The following is a 26,194-nucleotide window of genomic DNA, read 5'->3' as shown; positions in this document are numbered from 1 at the left end:
TTAACTCGGAGAAGCATTTGATGGAGGAACTAAGGCGACTCAATTTATGGAGGCGAAGTTGGGTTCAGAAGGGCCTTAGCACGGGGCAAGAGGACGCAGAGGCGGGTACTCTTGAAGAATATGCCACAGTGTTTCCATTTGAGTTGCTATAAAGGAAGCAGTGCGTAGCGGAGATTGTGCTGGTAGGGGCAGAGGCCCAGGATCCAGACAATGGTGCACAGATTACAGTGAAGTCGGTGGACTTCGAGAGCTACTAGGCGACGGACTGTCCTAGAGCGGTGCTTCATCTAGGTGTGACCCAGGAGTGGGTGGATGAAGGTCGATTGCTAGAGGAGCGAACAAAATCGAAGGTGGAAGGGACCCTGCGATGTATTGGCAAAGGCCACACATGGAGGGTTCACAATTCGAGTTTATTCCACAAGGATCAGAATGCAATGGAGATGTCACCAGGAGGCGACATGGTGTAGCGGATCGTGGTGGAACAGTTCGTGGCAATGCGATACACACAATCTGTCCCGTGAGGGATGAGATCATATGGAGGTATGATCGGGAGCTACTGGGAGCTCAGCTTTGGTGAACAACACGACGGCAAGAAGGGCTATGGATTCAAGGACTGAAGGCCATGGTACCGCAGAGGCGGGTCTTCCGGGCGTGCACCGAATTTTGCATCGGATGGAAACCTTGGTCATTAGCATATGGGGGCTAGGTTCCACCAAGGGAAAAGTTCGAATGCAAGTACCAGTGAGTTCCATGGGAGGGACTTGGTCATGCAGAGGTATGATCGAAGCAGCTGGAGAGTTGGACTTCTCCAGAGCTCATATTCGCTTAAGGGAGCCCGACAAGTCAGAGGACAAAGTCGAGTAAGCGAACGTTGCTACCAAGGAAGCTAAGGAGAACAGAATCGGTGCAAACTCTACAACGTGATGGCAGAGGCCATGCATGGGAGTTGCAGTCTGTCTTTCCATCGACCAAACGGACTGCTTGGAGTACACAGAGGTGTTGAAGCAGGGGGTCGAAAGGGGCGAGGAAGCGACGATGAGTCCAGAGGGACTTAGCTACCCAAAATCAAGCATCGGTTAGAATGGAGGTGGACTCAGAGGAGTGCCACAGAGACATTTCTACTGATCATGCAGAAAAGGGATACAGATGCGAGGCGATGGATAGTAGGGCCATGGGCATGGCAGTGCCATGGTACCGCAGAGGCGGGACTTTCGTGCAAGTCATTGATCCCTTGCTCTCACGGAGGGAGAGCACTTGGTCGTGAAAGGGGCCGAGGAGGTAGAGCATGCAGAGGCAATCTCCAAGTACCGAGACAAGGCTGAAGGGCAGAGGCCAAGAAACTTTGTAAGACCAGTGTCAACAAGTTTCTCATCAAGATAGCCATAAGTGAAGGACTTCGGGTCATGCAAGAGTGCACGACCAAGGAACGAAGCAGGCAGTACGCGGTGCTGTACCTTTGCTACTCAGTGGAGTAGGTGGCAGGGTTGATGGAGAAGACGGTACAATCCCAGAGGCGACCTCATCTATCAGAGAATTACTCCAAGTTGGGGTGAAAACTTCCTGCATTTCAGAAGTTCAATGGCATTGAGAAGGTGAATCACAGTAGCTAACTCAATGCAAGGAGTGCAAACACTTCAAGTGCTTCAGAAGTGTGAGCAAAGAGCAAGCGAAGGCTAGTAACCAGCTTGATGCATGAAGTACAACCTCGAGGAGGCGGGCGAAGTCAAGTAACCTTTGCCTTCTCAATTCTTAAGAGAATGGGCGAAACCGAGTACCCCAGTTCTCTTATCTATCCAGCAGAGGAGCTCTACATAAGTTCAAAGACCCTTCGAAGACAATGGAAGACAATAGTTGTCAAATCCTCACCAACGGTGATCAGTGCTACTGAGAGTAGTTTGTTCGCTTCATTTCCCAACGAAATGCCAATCGAAAGCGGAAGTGATGCGAACCTACTTGGATGTGACAACTAACTAAAAGAAGAGTCAATGAGCAGATTTTGTGGAGGAAGGACCCAAAGCTTCAGAAGTTTGCGAGACGATGCTCGTTAAAGCTCCAACAAGCATCCACCCAGTTCAAGCAGCATGAGGATTTTTTAAGAGACTAGCGCAATAAGGATGGTCTTTTCCTTCATTTGGCGGATCCGCAGGAATCAACAAGGATCAACACAACTCAGCCAACCCCACACCAAAGTCAGAGTCATTGGTGAATTGAAGCAGCATGGCGGATCAAAGGTTCGACTACTCAAAAACAGCAGCGGAGAGCAGCTGGGAGCCAAGAGGCGCATTGCAGCTGGAGCGAAAGATTGAAGACTCGGCAAAGGCGAAGAGTTGCAGTGTTCACAAAGGCTTCGACGAGGACGTCGAAGGGATAAGTGGGGGAGAATGTAACGGACAAACTTCTAAACAAGATGTTGGATGTAATGCTTATGTCTGTCCGTTGTCTTTTGGCATATTCATGCCTTGTACAGTAGGTAGAGGGGCGGCCGAAGGCTAAATAGTCCCATGTTAGTTGGGTTGGTGGTCTCTTTAGGCTTGTAAATAAATGTTGTGTCATGTGGACACGTGCGAGAGCTTTTCGGTCTGTAATGGACCATTTTACCCTTTGTTGTGCCACTGTTCAGAGCTTGTAAAGTCTGTTTGTAATTTGCATTGTCTATTAAGTATTTTTCGGACATGTTTGCTTGTGGATCCCGATTGAGGCGTTCTCTTTAACCCGTTCTCTCTTTTGTTGGTCCTAAGGGATAATGGGGGGCTTCGGGGGACAATGGGGAGCTTCGGGGAGGCTGATCTTTGCGGACGGACGCGCGAGGGTGCCGCACGCCTTAGGTAAAATCAGCTAAGGTCGTGACACTAGTGCAGTGTGCTTTTCCTCAGCCATTGTGTGCTTTTCCTCAGCCATTGGCGTCCAGTTTTTGCAGCAGCCATGCATACCTGATTGATTGACAAGATGGTGTTAGTCACAAGATCAGGTTAAGAAACTCCCAAGCGCAATATTTAATTGTTATGACGCATCATGATTCGTTTTGCTTCTCATTCATTGATCAGGAAAATGACAAACCTTGTTGTGTGGATTAGTGATTTATATCATCATTAGTTTTCAGCTATATCCGATGTTGTATTTAAGGAATGTGCGTCAGCGGCTATACGATGCTGCTGTGCCTTTTTTACACTACGAATGTGCTCTCAGAAAATGATGTCAACTACGAGCTTCTTACGAAAAGTCAACGAACGACAGGGATTATTTCTGCGCTTAGATAAGCGAGGATCTATCGATCGATCTCATGCCGGCCCACGCCGTCCCGTCAAACATTACGCACGGTTGAAATTGTGTGTCAATTATCAAACAAAACATGTTTGCGGACCATTTAAGGTCGTCGAAGCGAGTCAACACTAAATGTCCTTCAATTGCCACATGTGCTAATGTCCATGGAGAGAGAGAGAGAGAAACATAGACGCCGTGGGTAAATTCATGCTCCGGTTACCGCTTAACTCACGACACGAGACGTCGTTTCGGCGAGACGAGGGCATTTGGGTCATTTCAAGACGAGCCACGAGGCGCCCGCACAACCGCCATTAATAGGGGTGGGGGGGGGGGAAGGGGCCCGGAGAACGTGGCGGGGGCCGCGGGCCCACTCTCGTCACGTAACTTTGGTTGCCCCGCATGCCTCACGCTTACCGTTTCCCCTTCGACCCGAAGGCGACGGTTCCCTGTTGGCGCCAAAAAGTGCCGTTACATTCGCTCTGGATCCGCGATTCCTCCACGTGTCCTAAATCGAACGGCCCAAATTCGCATTCCTCCACGTGCGCCGCTTCGCGGGATCCTTCCGAAGCTGGCGCCGTTGCCATATCTGTCTCCCAAATTAAATTACCCACGCCTCTCCCACCCGCTCAGGCTTACACCCACCCGTCCCTCCACACATCACTGCATTCCACGAAACGCAGATTCGCGGGTTCGCGTCGAAACGTGAGTCCCCGTAGCAGAAGTCCTACGCCCCACTCCCCTCTTCGGCCTCGTTTTGGGCGCCGCTATCACGAACAGCCACAAATATCCGCTCTCCGCTACTCTCGTCTCCTGCCCACACGAAATTACCATGATGCCCCTTGACCAGTTTCCTCGCCGCTATATCTATCTTCACCCTCTCTCTCTCTCTCTCTCTCCCTCCCTCGCCCGCCTGCTCGCTGTGCGCTTGGGGTTCTACAGTGGGGTCCGATGGCGGATTTCCCACCCGATTTGGAGGACGGCGAGCTCTGGCTGCCCTCCGACATCATCCGCGACGTCGGCGTTCGCCGCCCCTTCTCCTCGTCCTCCTCCTCCTCCTCCGCCGTCGCCGCCTCCCCCGGTTGCTCCGCCCACCTAGCCTACCTCGAAGGCATCGCTCGCCAGCTCGACGCACTTTGCATGCTCGACCGGGCCGGCCTCCTCCCCGCGTTCGGACCGCCGCGTCATGCCCCGCCCCGCCCTCGGGTCTCGCTTCGCTTCCCCATCCCTTCCCGTCTCCTCTCTTCGGGTCATCTTCGCTCACGGTTTACGTCTTCTGGCGACAGGTGTTCGGCTTCAAGCAGAGTAGGCCGGCGCCCCGGCTGGCAGGGGCGGAAAATCTCGTCGGACTCGGCGTGGTTCACGCCGGGTTCATGACCGGCGATGGCGGGCGGGGTGTTCCCGGTTCGAGCCCCGGCATGCTCCGGTTTTGCTCCATGTCGAGACCGGTTCAGACACAGGTGAGTTTGGACCGGAGTCGATCCGGTTTCTTCTTCTTCTTCTTCTTCTTCTTCCTTCTCCGTCATAATGACAAGGGCTGGTTGGGTGAATCATGAATGATAGGCAACCTTTGGAGCGGCCAGAGGCGGGGTGGTGCAGGCTCCGGTCCAACCGGTTCCGGACCGGTTCATTCCATTACCATCTCCTGGTTCGGCGAGGGAGGGCGGGGGGACGGGCGTGTTCCTCCCACGGGTCTTCAAAGACGAAGACAAGAAGAAACCCTGTAAGCTTCAAACGCTAACATATCTTGTAGTATTTTGGACACACATCATGTATACTTGCATGCATGTGTTTCATCTTTCTCGAGAAATGTTTTCATGATGTTTCTTTCTTCTCAGTGGTAGATAATGCCGTAGTACTGCGGATTCTTTCTTGATGACAGTAGCATTGTTTTGCTCTGCAGATGTGAAAGGCAGAGGAGCGCAGCAGCAGCAGCAGCAGGCGACAAGAAATGGAGGAGTGTGGGAGCAAGGCATGCCATTTCAGCATCCTCCTCCTCCTCCTCCTGCAGAGACGGGTCTGCCTCAGGACTGGACTTATTGAGAGGAGATGAACCCTAAAGGCCACTTGTTTTGTTCTCTTCCTGTCTCGTGGAATAAATACAAGAAGAGAAGGATGGTGAACCAGCATGGCGGAGGGCTTTTGTCATTTCTGAGAACAAAATGGTGGTTGTGGTGGGGGTGGAGGAGGAGGAGATCAGATTTAATTTCCTCCTGTCTTCTTTCTATCCTTGGTTGCTTTTGTGCTGATGTGTGTACATATAAATAAAGAATAATGTGGCTGCGTATCCTGCGCCAAGGATAATTATCATGGAATTGACATGGTGAGGTCCATGTTCTTCTTTGTGCTTCATTGTCCATAGTGGTGGCAGACTCTGTACCTTCTCTGCCTCCTGCTGCTTTATCTGCACAATTGAACCTTTATAGTGATGGCGACATGGGAAGAGAGGTGGGGAGCATTGAATGCTGCCACTCCTGGAGCAGAGCAAGTTGGCCATGCTCAAAGGACATTGGTCAAGAGGAGTTCCTTGGACTTTTTGATGTCTGAGACAATACAATGTTGTGGGGCGGTGTGTGTGTGTGTGTGGGGTTCTTCTCATAAATTTCATCTCAATGCAACTTAGGAAAATAATGAAGCAGCCCATGTCAGAATTGGACAGGCATGCATTGAATTGGCTTGCTTTGTGTGGAAGATTGCAATTTCTGCAGTGGTGACTTTTATCTTTGCAGCTTCTATCTTCACTGGAGTTGCTGACATGAAATTGGTAACAGGAGACATTGTGTTAATAACATGTGATGTTCTTCTCTGCTTTGGCATCTTACAGAGGTCACAGCTGATTGGATTACTCTGTAGAAGAGAAAAAGAGCAAGAACATGAAAAGTAGGTGACTGCTTTGTGGCAATAAAAGCATGCTGAACAAAGAGGGACAAAGATCTGTAAGGTGACAGACAAGCTTTCATCAGCTTCTACAAGTTATTTCAGCTTCTCATTCTTCTGATCACACCAATTAGCATCCTATAAGTCTCAAACATAAAGATAAAGCAGTTTGTGTGTCTTGGTGCATGAAAGTACACCTAATCAATCAGTAACCACAAACACCCAATCAGTTGCTCCTTATCTCATTTGCTTCATCAACATCTAGATTCTCTTTTTATGTTCCCTAGATGAGCCAAAAACATAGATCAGTACAAAATCACTGACAAGCTCTTGTCTTGATGTTGCCTAAGACTGAACAGAGGGATGCACAAATAAGTGTCCTACCTGAACGCAAAAAGGCAAGCACAATTGTAAGTGAAATCTATACAAGCCTCCTCCCTCAAAAGAAAAAGGAAAAATAAATAATGAATCACTTTACAGTGAGGAACTGACTCTCATGGAGAGGGAAATATTGGTGCACACACACAACATTTTGGCCACTACTTGTATAACAATTTACTTGGTCAGGTCATGTTATAACTTGAACATGGTAAAGCTTTGTACTCTGCTTTCATGCCATTCATTTTTGTGATGTGCTTATTATCCTTTAGTATTTTTATTTCTTCTTTACATGATGTTCAGAAACATCAGTTTGTCAATAAGAAACATGAAATCTTAGTACTCGTGGTAGTCCCAAGATTACCAGCAAGGAATAAATGAAGAAGGGGAGCATTTATTTCACACAACAACAACATTGATCACAGGAAATTAGCTGCATCCCTGTGACTTGTGACTACAGCAAGCATGGTACTCATCATTTGTTCATAGTGATCCTGCGCACACTTGAGTCATTCAGGAGTATGTTATAGCTACAATGGAAATTATATGTTAAATTGGGATTGGTACAGTACAAAACCCTGGCAGAAGAATCTTACTTTCTGAGAAGGCTGGGAAACCGGTGGGTGCACATTCATTAAATGGGTGACTGGAAGTGGCCATGGCCACTGCAATTTTGCACACACACCAATTCATAAGCATGAACAGGCTGGTTTGTACAGCAAAATAATTATGTATCTGCTACCTAAATAATTACTTTCCAGTGGAGTATTAAGAACATCATACTCCATGTATGTATCTGCTACCTACTTATTCTTGGTGGGGGAAGCATGTGTTGCACACAACACAATATTATTGTTGCATGCAGGACACAAACATTTATAGATCTCAGTAGTAAGGGTTATGGAGGAATTCACCAAGAATAATTCCTAGTGCCTGACCTCTCAAAGCCTAAGCAAACTTGATTCGGGAGAAGAGCTTCTTGGATTCACTGTGTACACAGCATCCTTGGTTGGCACCTACAAGCTTTGTCTTCGAGAATGAACTCCCACCCCACCCTATTCGATTCGTACTAGATAACAACATCCAACATTAATGATAGTAGTTGGTGTAGCATGTGGGAAGTGTCTGGTGGGACAAGCTGTGACTACATCAGTGTTACTGATAAAAATAATTTGATCGAGTGATTCAACTCAGATTAGAGTCGACACCCAAAGTTGAATCCAAAGTTCAATAGATGAAAGAGAGACAAGTACAGATTTCAAACACATGATATGATCTGACTAATATAATGCTGTGGATCAGTGAGTCAAGATTCGACCTCAAAGTTGAAGCATACTTCAAGATCATAATTCAAACATCTCTCATACGGTGGGTGGGAACAAATAGGAGAGTGGAAATTTTAGAGGGAACCGATACAAAACTAAAGCAAAAAGGTGAAGAAAGCAGACGGGCAAACTAGTAAAACAAACCTGCAAAGCTAAAGGCACAGAACAGTTTGATAATGATGGGTGTCACCCCAAAGGAGGATGCAGATGACCGATGCCTACTTTTCAGGAGGTTCAAAGATTTTGAGTGTTGGCTTCCGTCAAAGCTAATAAATGTTTCGGTGCTGTTTGCATGTTGAATGCTCATCCGCATCTAAAGTCATCCATCATCCATCATCCATCATCCATCATCCATCCCGGCCATGATGTGAGAACCTGGTTGCCACTTGGATCCCAAAAACTACGTCCATCATAACAATCCTAGCAGTTGAAAGCAGTGCAATTACTCAGCATACGACCAACCACACCTCTCTCTCATCACACTCATTACTGCTACTTCCATTATTTTGTCCTGCCTCAAAAGTCCCAAAAGCTTCACTCATATACAACAATATATATATATATATATATATATATAGGAAACTACGCCTATCAGCATTTAGTGGCCTATAAATGTATTCTTTCTATCGTGGCTGAAAGCGAAATAATTTACTGGGAAAACAGAAAAAACAAATTAAAATACCGAGTGAGACTCCAATGGTACCTCATAGTTTCGTACGGACGACCGTACAGTCCCGGCCCCGTGCAAAGCGCGCCCTAAATCCTCACCTCCGATGGACGGCCAGGGAGAGTTTCCCGGCGTCGTCGCTGGCCTACTCCCTCGTGCGGGGCGGAGATGGCGACGGAGTGTAGAACCCGGGCGACGAGCACGGCGTCGCGAATGGCGTTTCCTCCTCCTCTGCCTCCTCCCAATGTTCGTCGTCGTCTTCCCCCTCCTCGTTGATGGTGTACAGGGCTCGGGAGGGCCCCAAGTACGTGGCCCGCCACCGGTCGAAGTCGCACTCCTCCTCTGGGTCGGAATCCGACTCCGCCTCCGCGGGATCTACCGGGGGCTTCGGCGAAGCAGGATTGGCGGCGGCGGAGGGATGAGCGAAGGACGGGGCAGCGCAGGCGGGCTCGACCCGGGAGCGGGGCTCGAAGCAGAGGACGTGGAGGAGGAGATCCCCGGAGGACGGCCCGCCGCCGAGCTCGGGATCGGCAGTGGATTGCTGAAGGAGCCACCTCCGCCGCCGGCGGTGGAGGAGGTAGATGAGCTCGGCGGCTAACCCTAGAAGGGAGAGGGACAAGAATATGATGAGAGCGAAGCCGAGCTCTGTGAACCCACTCATGCCGCTGCAGCGGGTGAGACACGACGAGATCAAGATGGAGAAGACCGGTCGGGGGCTTTTAAAGTGGGACGCGGGACCGCCCGGGCTCGGCGTGGGTAGAAGCGGAGAGTGGTGACGTGGTTGTCAGGTGAGTGATTGCTAGTGTTACGTTGAATCGAGGGTAGGAATACTGCAACTATTTTAAAGCTGGTTTAAGCAATTCTGTGTTTGCCCGTTGAGGCAGGGAATTGTGGGCTTGTCAGCGTGCCACTGTTGCTCGGGTCGGAATCAGACGGAATCGAGATACCTTATCAAACCCGATCCAATTCGCGGTTCAAATTTGTCCATCTGTATCAGATCCGTTAACTTACGGGCCGGGTTTAATTATGTTGGCGAGATGAGACAAGTTTTACCGGATTCAATTAAAATTAGATCCGACTTAGTCATAGCTGCTGATTGGGCCATGGACCATACATGAACCAACCCGGAAGACTACAATTTCCCTCGTTTTCTATTCTCGATTTCTGCACGAGCTCTCCTCCGCGACCACAATCGATCTCCCACTACCCTTGGATCGGCACAAGGATTTGGCCTCAGAATTTGTCTCGGGTGGGTGGATTGATACCGAGAGAAAGTAGATTGTACACTGACTTTTTAATAATATAAACTTATCAAAAAAAAATATTAATGATGAATTTGAATTAAATACATAGATAGATACACCAATTCAACAAGAAAAAGCTTAACTTTTAGGTTATATAATTCGACTCTTTCAATCCCTGATGACACGAGATTATCTTCTCTTTTTATCACTCTTGATGAATATTTTTAACAAAAATTACATAAAGGAATCTGAACGCAGTTGGAGTATAAAAATTTACAGAGTAGACTTGTTGTCGCGTCTTGTTTAGTCCCCAGCAGTAGACTCTGCAAAGTTTGTAAGCTTAGTGTCAGGCTTATGAGATCTTGTTCCTGAAATTACTTGCCTTGATAATGCCTACTTTAACATCTCCATTTGCCTCTAGTCTTTGCCGATGAGATGTTAGGAAAATTAAAAAAAGGATGAACCGAGTGAGGTTTCGTAGTTTCCTCAACCGGTGGAAAAGCTCAAGTCTCAGTGATCCTTCAGCTGGTTGCATTTTTTGGCATCACGGATATGAAACATTAGCTGCGAATTTGAAAATAGCCAGTTATAGGTGGAATACCAGTGTGATCAATACAAACTCCGTAACGATCAACAATTACCTTAGTTCCTACATAAAATGTTGTGAATGTGCCCGCTAGAATAGGTAAACCTGTGCAACGCAGAAAGGAATATTATGAGTCGATTAAGAAACATAGAAAGAAATTGGTCTTGAAGTTACCATCTCTGTGAAGCAACCGAGAAATCAGCCATTTTATTCCTGATGGTCCCATAACAAAGCCAGCAAGATTTGCTACCTGTAAACCAGAATAAACCAGAAACAGAAGTTCATGACAGTGCAGTCATCTGCTTAAAAAATATACAAGCCTTTTCCATATTATTTATTCATCTGATACATTTACAGTAATATAGTTACACATTATGGAGAAAAGAATAAACTCAGTGAACTTGGAAAGAAACCTAGGTTTTAGCAGCTCCTTGAGTATGAGTACTGATTAGTTTTTTAATAGAGGATGCAGATTAGTACATGGACACAAGAACGATAGGACCACAACTATTTCTGCAGGTTATTATTATGCAACTTCAGCAGATATTCATGTATAGACAAAGATATAAATTAAAGTAACTTTTCAGTATTCACACATCAAGCATATAATTTGTAAAATTCCACGAATTGTGCAGAATGACTTCTTCAGGTGCTCAGTGTAGGATCTAAAGAGAAGCTACAATGAATCTTAATTCAAACTGTTATTGTAGCATGATCATTTATGAGCTTTCATAACAATGAAAACCTTAAGATAAATATGAAACATACCATAAGGCATGATATTGTCACAGCACCTGCAATAGCACTTAGTTCACGTTGTATGCACATCCCAAAAGCACTTCTTACCTGATAGCATGCATAAATTATGAACATGTAATAATAATTAGCCAACCAAAATCATACAAAACAGAACAGTATCTTGGTTCTAAAATAAATATGTTGTGACCAATAGAAGGACAGGTTGAGTGCCACTCAGAATTTAATCAAACATCTATGAGACATATGCTAAAAACTGACAAATTCATTACCATTATACAAGGTCAATTCTTATTGTGATCACGCAGGCCTGGTAACACTCAGTTGGGATTTAACATGCACGGTATGCAGGATCTGCTGATAACAGAGCCAGATCAGGAGGAGCTCAAACTGAGCAGGAACTAAAAAATTACAGAACCACGCAAATGAATTGGGTGCAACCAAGTTGCACAAGGTCAAAGCTGATTCCAGTCAGTTATTCACATATTCAGCCACTGTAACCAGTTCTTGCCAATTCAGGTTGATGCCTAAAAATCTAATAAAGCAGATCTGATTCAATCCCAATCCAAAATCCAAAGATTGTCCTCATCCGGCAAACCTTGTTTAACTAGGAACATCCTGATGAATTGTCCAAAAAGACAGGTCTATTCTCCACAAAGATGAGATATAATTACAAGAAAGAAAATATGCTATTTGTATACTAATTATTGGCGTTCTGTATGCCAAAATTGGCACAGAATGCTACAACATCAACTCTATTCACTATCATGATGGGCCATGTAAAAAATAAACAACCTCATCTCAGCCCATGCCAGTTAACCTTGGCACATAAGGTTCAAAGCTGGTGATGTCAGACCAACCAAAGGCACACACACTACGATCTTGAATATCTTCCTAGCATAATAGCCCCCATGCTCAAGAACAGCCAATGATGGAAACTTTTAAGGTTAATATTCTTCTCAATACTTATCACTATTGAGATTTTCAATTTTTGATCGATGATAATCTTGTCAGATACTTGATTTAGAATTGTGTTAAAGATGGGTGCACTTTGTTAACTTGTATATGGAACAGGTTAATAAAATCATATGAATTCACATCTTGTGAGCAAATGAATAACAACACATGACCATGTGGATGTCATTATTATCAAAACAACAGATCATGTATGCCATTATTATTTAATATGGCCATCATGGTTCTGATAGCTTATAATATGACGGTTCCCAAGACAGACAATTTGTAACTGGAAAATAGCAATACCTGAACAGCGTTGCTGCATGATTTGATCAATATCTCAGGAGCAAAAAATATACATGTTAACCATGCCCAAGAAAGAAGTTTCCTATTGGACAAAAACATCAGATGGACCATTGTTTAACTTAAAAGCTGAAAATTGCTTGTTTGAAGAAATTGCAATTTTCAGGCAGGTACAGAATAGAATTACCACTCCAGGTCATGCCAGACTGCTACAAATGTAAAAATAACCCACACATTGAGTAGCTTTCTCTGAGAACCACCGAGCGGAATATACATGTACCTGTAATTTAGCAACAGAATTTATTATTCAGTGAGTAATTGAGCAAAGTAGTAAAGGAAGATTGAAACAAACCTGACAAGCCATTTGTTGAATGATGCATGCCAGCTTTTCCAGAAGGTCTCCAAATCATAACAATTGTTGATACACCTAGGCATATTTTCCGGAGTCTCAATGCCTGTCATCTGCAGTTGAAGCGTCATGGTGATAATGTTGGAATTTTGAAATTCTCAATACAATTTGCTAAATAACAATAAATCTAACAATTATATCTCAAAAACCATCAGATTCAACTTCATATAACAGTGCAACACAGAAAAGACTTTGTAGATTATAATTATATATTCAGATCACAAAAACACAAATCTACAGGATAGTCTATTTATGTTTGACAGAGAGACCATAAGAATTGTCAGTTCCATTATTCCATAGGTAGGTTATTCCCAATAGTCCATAAATTGTACAAGACGAAAATACATTCCTAACCAATTGGAACATGTGCTAATTTCCTGATATTTATCTGTGTTATAATTAGTTAGACAGTAAAGATTATAGCATTACTTCTTCCTATTTGCTTTGAATCTTCCTTTAGCTTTCTTGAAACTTTTAATTATCATAATCTCAAATTTCCCTCTGAAGATTGCATGTTCTTAGTATAAATAACTTCCAAGGCAAAAGAGGCTTGCCTTGAAGCAAAAACCTAAATACTCCTTTACAAAGTGTAGGAGAACATCATATATAGCCTATGAATAAGAACAATTTTCTTGTATAGGTGAGTCTTGAAAAGGAAAAGGCTTACTTGAATGTTGAAACCTAGAAAGGCCATCAAGGATTTCTAAAAATCATCATAATGTTGCGCAATCAATCACACTATTTTTCCTAATACACTTAAAGAAGCATAAAAAAATGTAAATGACAAACTGCAGATACATACATACATACACGACTCTTTCAAGTTTCAATTACACCAAACTTGGAGTATTGGCTAGCATGAATATCGGAAGCATCAGGTAGTCATAATTTAAGATTCAATATACAAATAGGAGATGCAGGAGATCATACAGAAATTATTTGAGGAAGGGATGAGATTATAGATCAGAAAAGTATTCTGGAGTTCAGAAGATTACCAGTGACCAGAATGTAAAATAACGCCAAATCAGAAAGAATTTCAACCACATAAAGTTTAACACCTGTCACCCAGAAGAAAAAACAAATAAAACAAAAGATACATTCATTTATATATTTTTCAACAAAGTCCACGTAGAATGTTAATTATAAAAATAATACTGAAAATGATGCAGAACCAATGCCGACCAATGAGAACCCAACTGTAATACCATGATGGAAATGGTTGTTTGCTGTAAACTTATGAGAATGTTTGAACCAAATCCAAGTACTTGCAACAGAAACTTACTAGGCAAGAAAACCAGCCAAGACAATCAACTATAGGCTTGAAGGACATTAACCAAGCAAGTCTGCAAGTATTGGATAAAGAGAGTGATAAAAGTAAGCTTGTGGAATATGTTAGTCCTGTATTAATTTCAAAATAAGTCCTTGACACAGTTGAAACATTGATCTTCATCTATATAAACCTAATTTCAATTATTTCAAGTACTCATAAATCATGAGAAAAATTTGACATTGTACCAAGAGAACAATATCTTCCCTGTTTTAAATGATAAATACCTCAGATAGTCTCAAGATTCAGCATGATCTTAGCTGAAAATCATGTAAAATAGCAAAATTGGCTTGCTGACCAAAATTGATATTGGATACTCTCATTTAAGCCAGACTTTTGGCTTTGATACCTACAAACAAAACCTATGGCTCAGTTTAATGCAGTGATATTTGCAGCTCAACCCACCTGTTTCATTTAAGGATTTTGTTTTTTGGGTACAATGAAAGGATGAAGTATATGGCACACCTACCCCACGTGATCAAGCAGCATTGTTATACAGTAGCAGCCATGTCATGACAATGATGTGGTAGCGGATACCAATATGATTCTCAAAATTCCTAGTAATTATTAAGTTTGAGGTACTTGCCACTTGCAAGTTGTCATTCTTTACCACTGAGTTTACTTAGGTTTTGCTTGCTTCATATTTTCAGGTTCTTTATTCCTTTATAATTTCATATCATAAATAATTTTCATATATCTAGTGCTATTTTTTAAAACACCTGTAAGGTATGGATTTTTGTCCTTTTCTCTTTTTCCCCTTATATTTTTTTTAAGTCTTCAAAGTTATTATGACTGAAACCATCATTATGGGAACTTAAGCATTCAGTTTGATCCTCCCTTTTTTGTAGCAAAGATGGGTAAGGCCTGTCAACTTATATCATTAAGCATATGAAATATGGATCAGAGAGAAGATTAAGAAAAGATGAGAGAGAGGGAGTCAGTTCAGATTGAGCTTTGGATTGAAACAGATGCTTCAAATATATACTTACATTTTCCAGCAGCAGAACCACTTTAAACAATATCAATTGCCTATTTAGACCCTCCTCTAATGTTTTACCTTTAAGATCTAGCTCTGGATCATAATAATTGCTGTTTAAGTACAAAGTACAAAAAACATTTTTTATGGTATGCATGTACAGGATGTAATAGATCTAGCAAAAAAGTGAGTACAGTGAAGATATCATACCCCATAACCTATGATGAGAATCTCCAATGGGGATAAGTGCCTCCATGATCCACTGCATAAACAATTATCAGAAAACATAAATAAATAAAGTTGTCTGCAAATAAGAGATTCATCATTATTACAGTTACATAATTTGCTTACCTAACTGCAAAAGCATTGTAGTAGAAGAAATGTGTCATTGCTTCCATAAGAAGAAGATTAAGAATCCATTTCAGTCCATATCGAATTATTTGTCCGAGTGAATAGTTTTTCTGAGGCATGTCCATCTACAAGAGCAATATAGTAAGAGAAACTGGATAAATGAAAATAACCATGCAGACTTTTAGTGGAATGCAACAAAGAACACCAAATGATACAAATTGGTTCAGGATCTTCTGTTACAGATGCACATCGCACGCAGGTTAGGTTGAACTAGGCACCAGTTAATATACAACAAGGCCAGGATTGTGTAGTCTCTCATTTGTTCCGAGAGGGTAACTTTAGTGCTAATTGGTTGGCACATTTTGTTCAGTACTTTGGATCCTCTTCTACTTGGAGGAGCTCTTGGCCGAGGAGTTGGGCATTTTTTTTTTCTCTTTTGTGCTCAGCCAAGAGGAGTTGGGTAATTTTTTGTGCTCCAAGGAGCATGAGTAGCTTGTACTAGGTCTTTACAGTAATATATCCTTTCATTTTGGAAAAATGAATACAAGGCCAGTATAATTTTATCATTTTAAATGTAATAAATTATAAGAACTCGAATTTTATATTTGTGAGCAAGCAGTACATAAGACCCATGCACATACAAATCAGATGACTCTTCAACAGATAAAAAATAATGGAGATAAAATGGAAAGAACCCTGTTGTGAACAAATTATTGCTTCTCGCAACTTCAATTTCTCAATTAAACAAGCCTACTTGAAAATGTCAGATGACATGCCATAATCTTGCTTTAAGATCTGAAAGATACCAGCTTTCGGGCAGTGATCAACTATCAAGGATGAATTATTTTAAATGCCAAAAAACTTTTCTTTGATTTGTGCACAAGTATTAACAGTTGAGGCATAATAATGCAACCTATCAAAATAAACCTGTATGATGAGAGTTGATATGTTTATGGCAAAACATTACAAATCAGTACATAATGGACCTTCAGAAGTAGCAGCTACAACCTGAAGAAGCTAAATGACATTGACATCCAGACACCAAGTACCGTCCAGAGAATAACCTTCACTTTAAATAAATCTCTCTTGTATCCATATATGTAGTATATTTAAATCCGATACATCAACATCAAATAACTACAGTGAGGGTGCTGTTTAGAAGATTCTCATTTCTCATCAGTAAGACACGAGAACTTCCATTGAAAAGAAATTGTACAACTGATGCAATCTTCTGCACATATTGCAAAATGCCAAGTTGGAAAAGGAATAATCAGACCACACATAATCAATCTAACCTTGAAAAAAGACTTGTTGCACCTATTTATGGGTGTCAAACAGACATAAATCAAGAAAGTCTAGTTTGGTGTCAGCTTCTACATGCTCAAAGGTAACAACTGAATTGAGTTCAGACTTAACAACTAGATGAATTGAATGGTGAAAAGTGCAAACAAGTGATACCAAATAAAAAGCATAGATAGGTGCATCCTTGAGCCTGATTTTTATAAAGAAGCCCCACGCATTCAGCTTCAAGCAGGAAAGGGATGAGCATAAAGAGTTTGTCATATCGTAACCTTAGGCCTATAAAGTATTATGTATAGGTGGCCCATAATCTTTCATAAGATAGGATTTCTATCCAATTCAATAGCCCATTAAACTTTGTTTCAGATTTGATTACCGTTCTCCAACTTCCTTTCAAGCTCTGATAATTAATGAAAAATATTAGGGTATTATCTAACATGGACAGGACTAAGGAAACATACAAGATTATGAAAATTCCCTTCCTGTTATCTTATTGCTTTAAATTTTTAACTATGCTTTATATGTTTTCTATTAAAAAATATGTTATTTATCATGTATGTTTATATTATTGCTATATATTATACACTAATCATACAACTTTATTTATACAAATTTGTTGCCTACTATTTATGCAAATAGTTACTATATATTATTGTATATATGGTATACCATTGTATATTCATTTATATTTTCTAAAATGATGGTCAAATGCATGAGACTTCCACCAATGAGAGGTATTCAGTGCGTCAAGTATGCAACTATTTACCTACAAGTAAACAAATTGTTTACTTGACTAAATCTCAATCTCCCAGTTCATATCGGAGCAACCTTACTATAGAACCAAAGCTCACCCTTGCAAAGAAGCCTTTCTTTATGTCAGTAAGGAGGCTGCATTGCCCACTTCATAAAAGTGATAGGTAGAACCCAATTCTTTCTGGTACAATGAAGACACGACTGTGAAACCTAAGGTTGTCAATGGTGAAGAAGATGGGTTGCCTGGCAACAGGAATCATCAGCAAAATTCTTCATTCGCATGCCCTCCACTCTTCTGTTACTGGTCCTCTCTTCCTGCTCTTCTTTGTGTCAGCCTGGATCGGATGTCCTTTACTAGGAAGCTATCCAATAGCAAAAATCATGTCCTTAATTTTTGTGCATTTCACTTGGTTATGGCTGATGCCAATCCTGATAGTTGCTTGGCCAGTATTCAAACTATGGTTTGGATCTTTAAGTACAATTGTCTTGAAACTTTGGTATATAGCTCCAACTTCTAGCTGACTTGGAGCATGAAGAATTAAAACAATAATTCCAATTTCAGTCCCTCAAAAGAAAGATATCTTGTTAAAAAAAAGGAAGGACTGACCTGTGTAGCAAATGCATTGAAGCTTACAATTGGTCCAGCAATATAAAGTGGTGCATATATCAAATAACACAAGTACATACTAAATGAGTACTTGTCTCCATGAATGCTTCTCTCCTGCCAAAACAAAGACTGTTAGCGCCAACCATAAGCCAAGAAGACAAGAGAGAGACTGTTAAACTGAGTACATCAGATTTATATAACTATAAAATAAAGTGAAAAATTACCTGAAAAACATTTAGAAAAAACTTGGGCAAATGCATTATCATAAGCAAAATCCACATGGTCGATCAATTGGAAACAGTGTTATTCACTGATAGCATACAATCATTTGATACATGGAAGGTGTATACAAAGAATTTTGTGAAAAATAGAAACCTCTTGAAAAGTATAAGAGACATATAATTAAAAATGAAAGGAAAACATTGTATTGCTTGAAAGAACTGATTTAAAATGGCATTTGAACCCAACTAAAAGAACCAAGTAAAATTGGTAGATATTGCAATTTCATGAAACTGAAACCAACAGAATGTGACTTAGTTAACCCTAAGGACTTTTGATATGATCAAAGCAGGACATAGTAGCACTACAAGTATCCGAAGTCCTTAGATTCTTGCTGCCAACTCTCTCTTAATCCCTCTTTTCAAAGACCTCTTGGGCCCACAGAGATCGGCATACCCTTCCCAAAGCTGGCTAGCACTACTTTGTCCACGATAGGGGCTGGTTGGCCCCTTGAAGCAACCCCATTTCCCTTCCTAGATCTGCTCCCTTGATCATCAATGCCTCAATCAAGTAGTCGATCATCTGAGGCTAATGCAGATGTCTTATTCCTTTCCTGGGGGCTTTAGGATTGACATAATAAGCCTGCTCAGTGCTCACAGCTGCAAACATGCTACTCCAGATTAGCAAATCTCCTTTCCTCTTTCTTTCCACCTTGACTGGAAATTCTATTTTATCACACATTGGTTCCAATGCCTATCCAAAATCAGACATAAAATGTTCTGGCCAATTCTGGGTGGAAACATACATCACATATGCCAATCCAGCCATAGGGGTGGTTGGCCATTGTGTGCAGCCCTCTTTCAGGGTCGTAAGCCCCATTATTGTGGTTGGTCAAGATACAGAGATGGACAGACCTAAGTAATTTAAATATGGGGTTCAATTTGTCCATGTTGGTGAATTTGAGTTAAAGGTGCACATTGTGGCACCCCAATGTTGTTAGAACATGAATCCTAGGACTACCGGCACATAACAAGACTTCATACTTTGTCAATATGGTTATCATGATTGCTGATGCAAGAGACACACCTCATACTAGTAATTAACATATTCGCACACAACAATTTTGGCAGATAAGAGCCTTAGCACTATACCTAACAATTATTCGCAAATACTCAACATTAGGCAGTTTCAAATTTCAACATGAGCTGAATACATAGGCAGCACTTCTTAACAATATTAAGCATTTATTAATACGATAACAGAGATTTACATTTAACATGTCAAAGCTTTATGGTCATAATTATTATTCTATCATTTCATCCAAGATGTGCTAATTGCAACCAAAATATACTATGTTAGGCTATTAACAACTATACTAACTCTTAATTTCTTTTAGTTCATCTAGATTACTTATTCATAGTTATTGAAGCAATTGCATACTATACTCATTATGTGGAACATTTATATTACGCATATTAATATGATATATCAAACTTGTATATTCTTCTTTTTTATATACAAATCCTAATTTGATAAAAGATAACATACCTTCCTTTATACATCAGTGATCCTTTGCAACGTGGGTGATCAAAATTCGAGTTATTGAAACAATCTCTCATCTTGCAAGGGTAAAGCTGAGTATATTGATCTTCCCATACACTACATTAGCAGGAGCTTGGTGCATCGGGCCGACCTTTTCTTTACATCCTAACTTAACAAAACATTTCTAGATTATACAATTCTTTGAGAGAGAGTTTTATTATTGCTAGGACAATGTCAAAATATTTTTCTTCAGTTGTGTCCAGAAAAAATCAGAACAAAATTTAATTAGAAGTGTCCGGTGAAATTTAGTACAAACTTTAATCACCAGGAAGATCGTTGTTTCATACTTCTATTTGATTTCTATGCTTTTGTTTCCTCTCTAGCCATCAATCATAATTATGTAGATTAGATGGTCTTTGGTTCTATTTTTCTAAGGCATTTATAACTTTTCATAATGGAACTTCCAAAGAAAATTTTCTTCTGCTTATAAAACTAAAGCTCTATGCATCATAACTTGAAATGTCATATGCTATTAATAGGCTTGATGCACTGGTAACATGTATACCTGTAGAGAAAAGTAACATGTCTTGCCAGAAGAGCATATATTACAACGTTGCATATGTTTCTGTAACCAGAAGACACTGAGAAGATTTCAGATTAGTCATTTAACAACATAAATTTAAAGCTATATATACATCAACAAATAGTTTGACTACAGAGATATATCAACATCTGTCACACCGGAAAGCATGAATTATTGACATATGATAAATCTTAGGAAATTACAACTAAATAGAGGGCTAGCTTCTCTATAATGACTTTCCCCAGTATTCAAGATATGAAAAAAGGAGACAGAGCTGCTGCAGCAACATTTTATGTAACTACACACTGGTTACATAAGAAGGCCAAGCAAAAAAACTTGAAAACTAGGTAATAGGAGATACACTGTGGGTGTACTACACTAGTAAGGTATCATACACATGCTAGATTCATGTATAAAAAAAAATGACTACGACTACTTTTTCAAAACCAAACTCCAAATCTTGCTATATCAATTGAGATCCATACTTGGCCAGAAAAGAAAGAGCAAAAGAAGGTAAGAAGTACATATGCTAATTTCTTACCTCACTATTAATTCCCTCTAGTCTAGAGGCACGAAGCCTTTTCCTCCAATCATCCCCCAAAACAAAAAATACAAAATAAAAAAATTAAATAAGTTAGAAAAGAAATGAAACACCGGCAAAGAGAAAGAAAAAAGGCATTTTTTTCTGTCACTCCAACCCCCATTTCTTTCCCATACATGATAACTAAATATAAATGGATAAAGAAATTAGCATGTTATAATTTCCAATGTATAAACACATCCAAACATTTGCAGTCAATAAGTAAACTTCCTTTGATTGTATATTCTGAATGAGGCAAAAACAAGCCAGATACCACAGGTAACACAGTATCAATTGTTAGAAACAACAGAAGAAATGACACTAATGGCCAAAAAGAATAATTTGCAAAAAATACTTTTTTCGTGAACTGAGAACCTTGTGACCACTTCTTTATGCACATTATGGACTCTGGCATCAGAAAAATGCCTCATTATTAAACCATTAACACTCAAATTCACACATTTACCTGAAATTAATGAAGTTTCCTGTATTGTTAAATGTGGAATGAGTTCATGTATCATAGAGACAGAAGTTGATCAGCCAAATGTGATTTCTACACATTTTATATGTAGCTATTTACTTTTCACCTCATTCTTTGGGTGCAAGTTGTTTGCTAAGACCAATAAAACTTATATGCTAAAGATCACCCAAAAGATCAGAAGTTGATCATGTGTTCCATTCTTTTTATTCAGAGCTAAACCCAAAATTCATATCTGAAAGTATTTTGTCATTTTCCTACCAACAATGAGCTCCATTAATAATCCTCATGGTTCAAGCTAAAAAGAGAGAAAAGGCATGAGACATGACCATGTAGATTGACACAATAAAACAGAAGCCTGCTTAAATCAACAAGTAGTTTGCGGACAATAAAAATGGCAGATTTTAGAAAAGAGAGAAAGCTTTCTACAATGGAGTCTAAATAGTAAATACTAAATACATCTACCTTTTGATCAAAAAGGGGCTTTTTGTATGACCAATGATAGTCACATCCATAGCTGATCATGCGTAGTATAACTGTTTGATAAAAAAAAACCCAACAAAAAGATCATTTGCCTTGAAGTAAGATTGTAGTTCTATTCAGGGACCTAAAAGAGAAATTTATTCCATTGCCACTAGCATCAGAAATGACTGAGAACAGCATGAAACATGATTTGACAAAGATATTATCCATTAGAGTGGCACACTGCTGATAACTAAGCATATAATTGGTTGAGAAATCAGGTGATACATGCTATGTCAAGCGGCTGTTGCAGTTGTGCTGGCAAGCAAAATCAATTGGCTGGTTCAATTTCAATGATAACAAGTACAACAACTCTCTGGAAGTGCAGTAAGTGTAAAAGTCCCAACTATTGGGGTTGACCGTTGACAGATGGAACTATGGATCTTTTCCCTTGGGGTTGGCTACATGGATCGTCCTCAATTAAGCTTTGTACAAGGCAATATCTTTAGCAAAATCAAAAGCATTCAAATCTTTTTTTATTGTTTCTAGTAAAGAATCCTTAGGTGTTTCTCTACCTCTACTTGTATCACTAATATTAAGTGACTCACTTAGTCTGTCACAAGATTAATAATATGTTTCATATTCTATCATTTCTAACAGCTCCACACATTCATCTCAACATTCTTATCTCAACTACACAAACTTATGGAATATATTTTAGATAGCCCAACATGTGAATGATTGAATCTATAAAGCATGGCTAGCCCAACAACTCGATTCTATAAAACATGATATTTCAATAGTGGTTTCTTTCTAAGCATCTTTATAACACCGTTAGCTCTCATTTAAAGCTCTATCAAAATTCTTAATCACAATAATAATGGACACTGTAAACAACCAAAAAGCATATTTAAGGTCATCACTGCAAGAGGATTGTAAAAAAAAATCTAATAAGAAAGTCTTTTTTCCAACTTACCTAGATTGAAACATATATGCCACCTAAATGTACCTCTGTAGTTGTCCAGAAATGCTAACTGTTGCCTGATCATGTCAACCAGATCCAAAATGTTAAAACTTCAAAGTAACATGATAAAGAGAGATTTCAATATTAAAAAAACCTTTTGGTAAGTAGGCAACTCTGCGACTAACCCAAACAAGGAAAATGAGTAGCCTTCAAAGATACGATTGACTATGAGGACAGCTAAATTAAATACCCAAAGCATGCCTAAATAATACTTGGAACGAGCAAAGACCTGCAAAAAGAAATGAAAGTTCTGCTTAGAAGTGAAATGTCTGAAATCTGACTTGGAAGATTATAAAAGCGCTTTGTTTAAGCAAACTATTTGTTAGTATCAGTAGTGTACCATTTGTTCATTAAACACAATTACAAACATATCGAGAAGGAAAACACACAGAGTGGATAAATGTGCGCATTTTAGAGACGAATTCACATATATATGCAACAGAATAGAACTATAACTGCATAAATTGTTTCTTTAGCAGCATGTAAATCACTTTTTATAAACAATTAAACAACTTACTAAATACAACCATCCAAGACAAACACTACTGGAACAGGACAGAATACCTATGTGAAATTGACTCCATAATCTACCCCAAGCCCCACCTTAACAATCAAAAACAATTCATATGTATACAGATCATCCTTCAACCAGGGACTAGACAAACTCCAGTGTCAACTGGTATACTGACATACCGTGAAGTTTTGTGCCAGTATCGGTCTCAAACCAAAAATTGAAACCTTGATATTAAGTGAAAAAACAAACTCCAGCACTGGATGCCAAAAATGACAAAGTAGTATAGGCCTCAAGGACTTTATATTAAAAAAGATGATTGATAAGGAATAAAATATTTATGTAACTGCATAGTTTATGCCAGTTATTGTGCCTTTGATGTTGGTATCTGCTCATGTTTCTCTCTCTGCTCTCCCCCTACTTCTTTCCCTCCCTTTATTGTTCATAGTAAGTTATTGAATTATTCAGCTAGTCAAAAATTTCAAGCAATAAGAAACAGAAACACCCTCCAACATCTCAACAAATAATTAGAGAATAAATAGTCAGGAAGAAGTTAAGATGCCTGAAGCATATAAATAAGGGGAACAACTAAATGTTAGATATCAGCATCAGAAACAAGAAAAGAAACAAACATCTAGCAAAAGCAATGTCAACCACTTCACAACCAAATTATAGGACATTCTTTAGTAGTTGCACATTGCATTTAGCTGCACAATGTCAACATGTTGAATGGTCAAACATAGTGGATACTTTCATAAGATTTATCATGACGTACTATATAAATATTGTATTGTTTTGAGGATATAAATATAATATAAAATGAACAATCTAAAGTTCACCAATAATTTGATAAATAAAAGAACATAAAGAATCATTCAGCATGTGATTTCGATATATCGTGATTGACTCATTCTTGAACTATGGAAACACAAAGGCTTGTATATCAAAAACTATATAGTTTCAGTACTAAAAAAATATTAAACAGAGCCAGAAATATGTAGCATTGAGCAAATGCACAAACCTTCGCCATGAAAAAGTTCAGTGAAGCAATTGAAATAATATACCCAACACTGCATAAATAAGTAATTAGTCATCTAAGAAGCCACACAAACTGGCGCATAATGGATAAATAGAAAGTTCTTGTGATCAGGAGGCATACCATGCTCCATGTAAATATAATAAATAACTCAATGATGTCAAGATCCATATAAAAGACATCCCTCTCCCTTTGAAGTTGTACCAATACCTTAAGATGTTTGCCACAATTGTAAAGAACCCCAAAACAACAGTAAGAATAGGCAAGTTTTCACGAAAATTTCTCCATTGTGCGTCAGAGATATCCTGAAGGAAGATCCAAGAACACAAACAATTCTAAAGGTTTTGATCTAAAGGTCAGCAAAAGCATAATCAAGTTACCAAATTATAATTAGACATAAAAAAGAGAAGAAAAAAAATTATAACCATGGTGACAATGGGAAAGGAACCAAGCATAATACCAATAGCTAATGTTTTCCACTGTTTGAATTGCAATTCAAGAATGTCATTATATTCACATCTGTAAATACTTGAGATGCAAGCATGAGCATAAACAACCTGAATGGCTCACCCAGCACTTAAAACACTATGAACCTTGTCTGAACTATAAAGCATTTAGTCCAATTAAATTAGCAATAAAGATCGAATAGAACATAGAGTAATTACCCCTTGCTCCAATCATCTCTCTAATGAATCCCTCAAAATCTAAAACTAAAAATGATCCATTACCACTCTTATTCAGCAGTTCACTTTAGGACAGGAGTAAGAAACCTAATCAAAATTGTTCCGAAGAGATTCTCAATTTTCTTGACCATTCCAGAGAAGTTAAGCCTTGAATGGTACAACAAATTAAACAATGAATGTCTGATATAAGTGACTTCCAGAAAAAAAAAAAAGCACAAAACCAGAAATTGCAATCCAATTCTGGTGCGACAGTTAACAGGGTTTCGGAAAACCTAAGGTAGGTCATCTAGTCTCACACTAGGTTTACCATGAATTCCAAGTGACACTTATTGTCACATTCTGTTTGATCAATTACCTCTAGAAATTAGAAAAGGCCCCTTATAGAAAAGAATAATATGAAGAAGCGAGTTACAACTAAAGAAAAAAAAAATAAAAAAAAATAAAAAAAAAAGTACGTAAAGGACTTACATTTAAACGACCAGATATCCAACCAGGGCGTAAACCTCTAAGTTTCTCGTAGTGATCTATTAAAGATTGCAGTGATAAGCAGACAATTCTTAGCTCAAAACAAAACGAAGCATATTATGTGAACTAACAGAACAGAAAGGAGACGTAATTACTGTTGGACAGATGCAAAGATCGGTCAATGACTATGGCATAAAAGGCAGCGGCATAGAGAAGAAGGAACCCGAGCTCCCATTGCCTAAATGATCTGCATCTCATCTTTCCGTACACAAATTCCCCACCGAACAAGTAACAAAAGAAGGATAAAGTTCGGGATCAGCTCCGAGAGTCGAAGCGGAGATGGGATCGAAACGGCGACAGACGGCCACGACGTGATTAGATCGGGCGGCGTAGCGCGGAAGCGGTATGGCGAAGTGAGTTAGGGATCGAAGCCAAAATCGAACGGTTCAACGGCCGAAGAAGAAGGGTGTTTCTGCAAATTTCCACATTTTTAATCGCAAGTCCTCGGATTCTTGGAAACCCCATAAAATGTCAAAAA

The 26,194-nt window shown here is 40.0% G+C and overlaps 3 protein-coding genes across 7 annotated transcripts; 1 reads left to right on the top strand and 2 right to left on the bottom strand.

Annotated features, from left to right (window-relative positions):
• The first annotated feature begins 4,159 nt into the window (after positions 1–4,159).
• LOC104000541 (uncharacterized) lies at positions 4,160–5,642 on the top strand. The gene is made up of 4 exons (XM_018819530.2): positions 4,160–4,464; positions 4,545–4,718; positions 4,822–4,981; positions 5,162–5,642. Exons 1-4 carry the CDS (start codon positions 4,210–4,212, stop codon positions 5,299–5,301), a joined length of 729 nt encoding a protein of 242 aa, XP_018675075.2. The 5' UTR covers positions 4,160–4,209; the 3' UTR covers positions 5,302–5,642.
• A 2,072-nt stretch (positions 5,643–7,714) lies between these two features.
• LOC108951533 (uncharacterized) lies at positions 7,715–9,342 on the bottom strand. The gene is made up of 2 exons (XM_018819532.2): positions 8,542–9,342; positions 7,715–8,258 (listed from the first exon to the last, which is right to left on the bottom strand). Exon 1 carries the CDS (start codon positions 9,164–9,166, stop codon positions 8,651–8,653), a length of 516 nt encoding a protein of 171 aa, XP_018675077.2. The 5' UTR covers positions 9,167–9,342; the 3' UTR covers positions 7,715–8,258; positions 8,542–8,650.
• A 496-nt stretch (positions 9,343–9,838) lies between these two features.
• On the bottom strand, positions 9,839–26,093 carry LOC135595472 (membrane-bound O-acyltransferase gup1-like). Of its 5 annotated transcripts, XR_010480382.1 has the most exons (20): positions 25,812–26,091; positions 25,660–25,715; positions 24,632–24,813; positions 24,494–24,542; positions 23,087–23,190; positions 22,914–22,978; positions 21,941–22,011; positions 20,400–20,459; positions 18,074–18,187; positions 15,415–15,539; positions 15,274–15,325; positions 13,756–13,818; positions 12,704–12,813; positions 12,539–12,631; positions 12,355–12,436; positions 11,104–11,181; positions 10,510–10,585; positions 10,391–10,440; positions 10,147–10,313; positions 9,839–10,072 (listed from the first exon to the last, which is right to left on the bottom strand). XR_010480382.1 is itself a non-coding variant. In XM_065086412.1 (19 exons), exons 1-19 carry the CDS (start codon positions 25,912–25,914, stop codon positions 10,260–10,262), a joined length of 1,587 nt encoding a protein of 528 aa, XP_064942484.1. In that variant the 5' UTR covers positions 25,915–26,091; the 3' UTR covers positions 9,839–10,259. The 5 variants fall into 5 exon arrangements, 2 of the variants coding, with proteins under 2 accessions (XP_064942484.1, XP_064942485.1); XM_065086412.1 differs by having other exon boundaries at positions 9,839–10,313; XM_065086413.1 differs by lacking the exon at positions 20,400–20,459 and having other exon boundaries at positions 9,839–10,313; positions 25,812–26,092.
• Between the last annotated feature and the right edge of the window lie 101 nt (positions 26,094–26,194).

Source organism: Musa acuminata, chromosome BXJ1-10, assembly GCF_036884655.1.
Source record: "Musa acuminata AAA Group cultivar baxijiao chromosome BXJ1-10, Cavendish_Baxijiao_AAA, whole genome shotgun sequence".
Taxonomy (NCBI): Eukaryota; Viridiplantae; Streptophyta; class Magnoliopsida; order Zingiberales; family Musaceae; genus Musa; species Musa acuminata.
This window is presented reverse-complemented; position numbering and strand designations above follow the sequence as displayed.

Excerpts from the sequence above, each read along its gene's own strand:
- LOC108951533 (XM_018819532.2), bottom strand. The coding sequence starts at position 9,166 with ATGAGTGGGTTCACAGAGCTCGGCTTCGCTCTCATCATATTCTTGTCC.
- LOC104000541 (XM_018819530.2), top strand. The coding sequence starts at position 4,210 with ATGGCGGATTTCCCACCCGATTTGGAGGACGGCGAGCTCTGGCTGCCC. Across the intron at positions 4,465-4,544 it reads ATGCCCCGCCCCGCCCTCGG|GTGTTCGGCTTCAAGCAGAG; the intron begins GTCTCGCTTCGC and ends TTCTGGCGACAG. Across the intron at positions 4,982-5,161 it reads CGAAGACAAGAAGAAACCCT|ATGTGAAAGGCAGAGGAGCG; the intron begins GTAAGCTTCAAA and ends TTTGCTCTGCAG.
- LOC135595472 (XM_065086412.1), bottom strand. The coding sequence starts at position 25,914 with ATGAGATGCAGATCATTTAGGCAATGGGAGCTCGGGTTCCTTCTTCTC. Across the intron at positions 22,979-23,086 it reads TACTCATTTTCCTTGTTTGG|GCAACAGTTAGCATTTCTGG; the intron begins GTTAGTCGCAGA and ends TGACATGATCAG. Across the intron at positions 15,326-15,414 it reads TACAATGCTTTTGCAGTTAG|TGGATCATGGAGGCACTTAT; the intron begins GTAAGCAAATTA and ends TTGTTTATGCAG.